At 42.4% G+C, this 6,636-nt stretch overlaps 1 protein-coding gene across 1 annotated transcript; it reads right to left on the reverse strand.

The window, feature by feature from the left end:
- Positions 1–2,050: 2,050 nt before the first annotated feature.
- Positions 2,051–3,271, reverse strand: LOC306930594 (eukaryotic initiation factor 4A-I-like; the record flags this gene model as incomplete). The annotated part of the gene is made up of 1 exon (XM_079511647.1): positions 2,051–3,271. One exon carries the CDS (start codon positions 3,269–3,271, stop codon positions 2,051–2,053), a length of 1,221 nt encoding a protein of 406 aa, XP_079367773.1.
- Between the last annotated feature and the right edge of the window lie 3,365 nt (positions 3,272–6,636).

Genomic DNA, 6,636 nt, shown 5'->3' on the forward strand with positions numbered 1-6,636 from the left:
TACTACGTCACTGATGACCGTCAGGCTTTCATTAGCTATACACTATGGCTATACAACGCCATCTATCGGTTGTGTCGTGTAGTGCAGTGATTCTCAAACTGATGTAGACAGTGGCACTAGGCAGGGGCCTTAAAGCCATATCTATGCTTAAAGCTCTATGGGCACTGGGCAGGTGTCTTCAACGTTTTTCAGGCCAAGGAGGACCCCTTAGCTGAGAGAAAGATGAAGAAGCCAGGGACCCTCACTACATATTGTATAAAATTGTGTTGCAGATTAAACTTTTTTCCTAAGTTTCATAATGTTTTGTGTTGACCTGTACCTTCCTTGGACTACTGTACCCATTCTGCAATCTAATAAATAATCAAAAGCTTCAGCCTTCTATGCACTGTCAAATGTTGTGTTGGATTCCATGTTAATGTATATTTTCAGACATTTAAACACTAAAGCTGTAAATGATTACACCCTTCTCTCTTGGTCTGTCCTTTCCCTCTACACCAGACCTGTATGCTTGTAGATCTGCTATTTTTGGCTAAAATTCTGATCAGAAGATGCTAGGGTTCAAGTGGTTAATGCAAATGACCCACACAAAGATTTGGTGCCCCTCTCCCGTGTTGTATTGTAACTCTGAGGATCTCCTAGGGGTCCCGGACCCCCTGGTGTAGGGCCTTAGCAATCAATGACCTCAGTTTCTTTCCTGTCAGGTCACAGGATATATACAGGTAGAGTGCAGAGCAAAGGGAAAGAGACATAAAACAGGTTTAAAATAAATAGAACAAATAAAGATATTAGATAGCGTACAGTACGTGAAAAAGCAGATCTGTACTGTATACATGATATTTAGCACATTAGCATCTTATGCAGGTATTTACATAGGGTATTAGAAACATTAGCCTCATATGAAGGTGAAAAAAAAAGTAGCAGCAGGAAGTACAATGTTTCTTAAGGTGTTGTTTCAAGGACCAGTTTGTGCAGCATGGAAAGATTAAAAACACCATGTGTTGCACAGTTAAAATAAAAACCACCTCAGGCAGGTCGTTCCAAGATCACAAACAACATTGGGGAGACTTGAGCACAAATATATGAGCAAACAGATGAGAACACTTTATTTTCTGGTAGCACACATTTATCTTGTTGCACAAAAGATGGACTGGTATTTTCCAGCATTCAATGTAGTGCCACTGCCAGCTTTACCATCTGTTACAATGAATAACCTTGTTCCTATAATTTGTTTGTGCTCAACAGTCACAGATGTGTCTGTTGACTGTAGAATCTGAATCTGCCTGTGTGTCTGTGTCTGCGATCTCAAAAAACGCTAGACCAATCAGCGGCAGTTTTCTTGTGCACACTCGTCCGTAGGTCACCTCCAAGTACCTCCACTTAGCCCCCCCGCATTTGATACTATTTGTATTGTTTATATATATTTTCTTGATCAATTTTCCAATATACAGTTTATTGAAGATGATGCCCCTGTGTATGTGAGTAAAAGAACCCCAAGCACCCCTTGAAACAAGATAATGGAGCTTCGAGTTGGAAACATAAGGAATGTGTTTTCAGTCAAGTACATACATTAATGCTTGTTATGACAAATATTCAAATGATTCCAATCCTCCTCTTTGTTTTTCACATTTTATACTTCTTGAAATATTTATTTTATAATATTATAATTTTTCTTGATCAATTTTACTATACAGTAGAACAGTCCATCCTTGCCAGATAAAGATGGCCAGAAAAATTGTGTGAAATGCAATACTTTGGTATTGGTATTGGTATCAGGAAGATCAGAACTACAGTCTCCCATTAGCAGTTCGTGGGGGATGTTTTGTCAAACCGCGAGGTTCTCGTGGTGAGAACTAAACAGACACATTTGATAAAAGGGGAACAGGGGTAGGGCCAAATGGCAGGCAGAATCTTTTTTTAGCGGTGCTAGATGGTCCAATGTGTGGCTTTGTGTGTTTGTGTGTGACATCACATGGCATTCAAGTCAATGGCAAACCTTTATTCCGTGTAAACGTTTTAGACCCACAGGGGCCTAATAAATCATATATATTTTTTAAATGAGGTCAGCGACATTCATCGGCATCTCCTCCACAGTGGTGTTGTAGAAGGTCTCGATGTCACGCAGAGTGCGCTTGTCGTCCTCTGTCACCATGTTGATGGCCACACCCTTCCTACCAAAGCGACCACCACGGCCAATCCTGTGGATGTAGTTCTCCCTGTTGGTGGGCAGATCGTAGTTGATGACCAGGGACACCTGCTGCACGTCGATACCTCTTGCCAGAAGGTCAGTGGTGATGAGGACTCGACTGGAACCAGAGCGGAATTCCTTCATGATCACATCTCTCTCCTTCTGGTCCATGTCTCCATGCAGGGCAGAGACAGTAAAGTCCCTAGCATGCATTTTCTCTGTGAGCCAGTCCACCTTCCTCCTGGTGTTGATGAAGATGACAGCCTGGGTGATTGTCAGGGTCTCGTATAAGTCACACAGTGTGTCCAACTTCCACTCCTCCTTCTCCACATTGATGTAGAACTGGCGGATACCCTCCAGGGTTAGCTCCTCTTTCTTCACCAGGATCTGCACAGGATTACGCATGAACTTGTTGGTGACCTCCAGGACATCGCTGGGCATGGTGGCAGACAGCAGCACAACCTGTGTGTCTGTCTCTAGTTTCTGGAAAATCTCATAGATCTGTTCCTTGAAGCCTCTGCTCAACATCTCGTCAGCCTCGTCCAGCACAAACATCTTGATGTTTTTTGAGGAGAGGTGCTTGCGGTTGAGCATGTCAAAGACACGTCCAGGGGTTCCTACCACAATATGTGGGGCCTCGGCCTGAAGCTTCGTCGCATCGTTGCGGACGTTAGTCCCTCCGATGCACGCATGGCAGTTGACACCCATGTAGTCCCCGAGGGCCATGATCACCTTCTGGATCTGCTGAGCCAGTTCCCTGGTAGGGGCAAGTACCAGTGACTGTGTGCCCTTAAGCTCCACATTGATCTGCTGCAGGATGGAGATGGCAAAGGTAGCAGTCTTCCCCGTCCCGGACTGGGCCTGAGCAATCACATCATGACCTTTGATGCAAGGGATAATGGCTCTCTGCTGGATAGCAGAGGGTTTCTCAAAACCATAGGCGTAGATTCCCCTGAGAAGATTCTCATGCAGGTTCATCTCATCAAAACTATCCACGATTTCGGTCCAGGTACTTTCAATGATTCCATCTGGCTCCATGCCCTCAGGACCATTGGCTTTGTCTCTGTCTTCATAGTTGGATGCCATTATTATCTGAAATATTTGAATTTGATTCTATAATGAAGTATGGCAGCCAAAAGTTAGAGTCATATACTGTACATCATAGTTATGTCATATAGATGACTGATGTCATAGATGAATGAAGTCATAAAAAACGACCATACGTCAGGGCAGCACTTTTAGGCAAGTGGATATGGCCGAATTTAGCCCAAGGAGTGTTTTTCGTGCAAAACGAATGGAATGGATTCAGAATCACGAAAAAACCCTAGTTTGACACGTCACATGCTACGTAAAGTATAATGAAATGTATAACATTTTGCCATACATTGGTTGTTAATGGTACACCAACTTTCAGCAGCTGTCAAAAATTGCCCTAGGGTGGCTGAATAGAAACCAATGTGGGATGTCTTAGTAGACACCTTTACAAACATTGGTGAAGAAAAATTTGGTAAGAAATGCATTCCCAGATTCCCAGATTGCATTAATATGACTATGACAGGTTTTGCAGGTTTTCATAGTAATCTGCCCTACAGTCGCAATCAGAGAGGCAACGTTGCTGTGTGCCTCAGCTCATCACGGGCTGACCACCACTCCACTAGCCTCCAAATTTGCCACAGACCCTTCATCACTTCTCTGTCTATGATCTAGGCTTATTATCCCGCCCTAAATGTCTTCACATATTGTATAGTTAATATAAAACGCATGATTCAATCACATTTCAGCCACCTCTTTTGCCCATAAGGCCTACTCTACGCAACGTCATCAAACGGCGACGCGCACCTATGGGAACATCATTCTACAGGCTACAGGTTTCTGCGTTACACTTTTTATTTGTATTTTTTATTACTTGCGCAAGCAGAGCGTGTGCAAGTACTGTTTTCGGCTGCGTATGTCGTTGACACCCTCGGCCAATCAGGGTGCTGCGTGCGTACGTTGGCGACACCCTCGGCCAATCAGAGCGCTGCGTGCGTACGTTGGTGACACCCTCGGCCAATCAGGGATTGTGAATGGGTTTTGACTGGACAATAGAATTGTTATACTTCTTTGCAACACATCGTAATTTGTGGAAAGTTTTTTTTAACAGTTATAGGAAAGGAATTTTGTTTTCGATTGGTGTAAGTTTTATTTTAAATGTTTGTTTATGGGTTTCATCTTTATTTGTTATATTTTATAGAGGGAGGGACAGAGATAAGTTGCGCTCTCTGCTCGCGCACAAGTAGGCCATCCATGGCCAACTTGTGTGCAAAGCGCAAGTTGGCAGCTCGACAGAGTGCATTTCTAGTTTATTTTTTTATTTTTTTACCCGTGGCGCTAGAGCTCAACTGGCCGAAGGGCAGTGGGAAAGACAAACATTAAAGTCCATAGAATTGACTGCCACCTTACGTCACGAGTGGGGTCCTGTTTTTGTTTTTTGAGGGGCGCTAGCCCCTCCTATATACAGCTTTTGTCCCCACACATGTCCCTCAAATATGACGTACATTTGTGGCAACACAAACATGAAATGCCATTGACAATGAATGGAAAATGTACGTGACATCATATGTAGCCGAGCAAATCGGCTAACCAATCACATAAATTCAGTTGTTCATGAGATGATGTATTGATGTATAATGATAAGGGCACCCCTCACTTCATTCATGATTTCTTATCATTCTTTTAATGTTTGTTTAGAGCACTTTAAACGAACATTACCAGTCAAAAGTACTCTAACAAACATTAAAAGTCCATAGACCTGGCTGCTATACGAGTCCATGACGTCATGTTAAAAGTGCTCCAAACAAACATTACCAGGCAAAAGTGCTCTAGCCTAAACAAACATTAAAAGCCCATATGACGTAATAGGCCTATCTCACAGCATTTCCCTTCCCCCTTTCCACGCCCCCTTTTGGAGCTAGTGGTGTTATTTATTTTGCGGTCCATAGGCTTCCATGTTAAAAGAGGTATTTTCACAAGCCACAAACTACCTTTTTGTAAAGGTAAGGTTTATTCTACTTATTTGAGTTGTTATACCATTGTGTTTTCTTCATATTATTATCGGTCTTTGACATTTTAACATTAGGAAATGTACTTAGATTCTCCAGAGAAAAAAGTGTAAATGCCTAATGTTAAATGACACCACTATCTACCGGAAGTGGGCGTGGAAAGGGGGCTGTGAGATAGGCCTATTCCTAAAGCCAGGCGTTGGAGGGGATAGCGCCCCTCAATAATGCTAAATAGCATAAAATAATGATTTGGTTATTTAACAGTGTGCACAAATTATTTGCAGCTGAATAGTCTAGTGACCATATTAGATAGCTCGAACCAGTGCTGGTTGTCTCGCTAGAGCCCGCTGTAGTGGTGTTCGATCCGAACTTAAACCGGGATGCCGAAGCTTCTAATATAATAATTGAAGCAGTCTTTCTTTCTGTGTTGGACTATGGAAAAGCTGCTCCTTCTGTCCTCAAGCCCTGCAGTTTATCATTCTGCTTTGCGATTTATATCTGGTGAACCTTACAGAACTCATCACTGCATCCTATATGACAGAGTGGGTTGGCCCTCCTTGACCGACAGGCGAAATACACATTGGTATCTGTTTATTTTTAAAGCAATTGATGGAACTTTACCGTTGTATATTAAAGCTCTGCTGGATTGGAACCCGGTAACATATAGGACACACTCCAGTTACTGGCTCACACTAAGGGCTCCATTTTCGTCACCGCTAAACCCCTTATCCCTAAACTTTTTTGCCTTTTTTTACTATTTTGAAAAACATTTTTGAATAGTTCAACTAGTCAATCTACATTGACGCGCTTGTACTGGCCATTTTAACTATTCAAAAATGTTTTGCAAAATAGTAAAAAAAGGCAACGAAGTTTAGGGATAAGGGGTTTAGCGGTGACGAAAATGGAGCCCTAAAGGTCCCAAATGTAAACACAGATGTGGGGAAAACAGCCTTTTGTTTTAGTGCCCCAACCACGTGGAATGACCTACAGCTTAAATTAAAGATCTGTTCTCCCATAACATACGGTCAATTTCAATCTTTGATTGCACGTAGGCTATTTTTAAACATAGCCTACGTGCTACGTCACGCGATGAGGAAATGTTGCTGTTCTGTTCTGTTTTTGAGTGGTGTAAACCACTCCTACAACTGGCTTTGTTAGTTTACGTGTCTGTTCGTACCAAAAAATGAGCATGGTTGCTATGGTCACCCAGTTCACACGGGTGTGATTTAATTACGCCAGACATTACGTCAGACCAGTTGATCAGTCTATATAAGACCTTACACCACTCAGTTCACACGGGTGTGATTTTTGTTTATTGCTTTGAAATGTTGTACTATGTGCATCTCGACGACACTGCAAATGAGGGAACCTCAATATCTTTCGAGAATAAATAAAGGTTTGAATTGAATT

Source organism: Electrona antarctica (genome assembly GCF_951216825.1).
Source record: "Electrona antarctica genome assembly, chromosome: 10".
NCBI classification, from domain to species: Eukaryota; Metazoa; Chordata; class Actinopteri; order Myctophiformes; family Myctophidae; genus Electrona; species Electrona antarctica.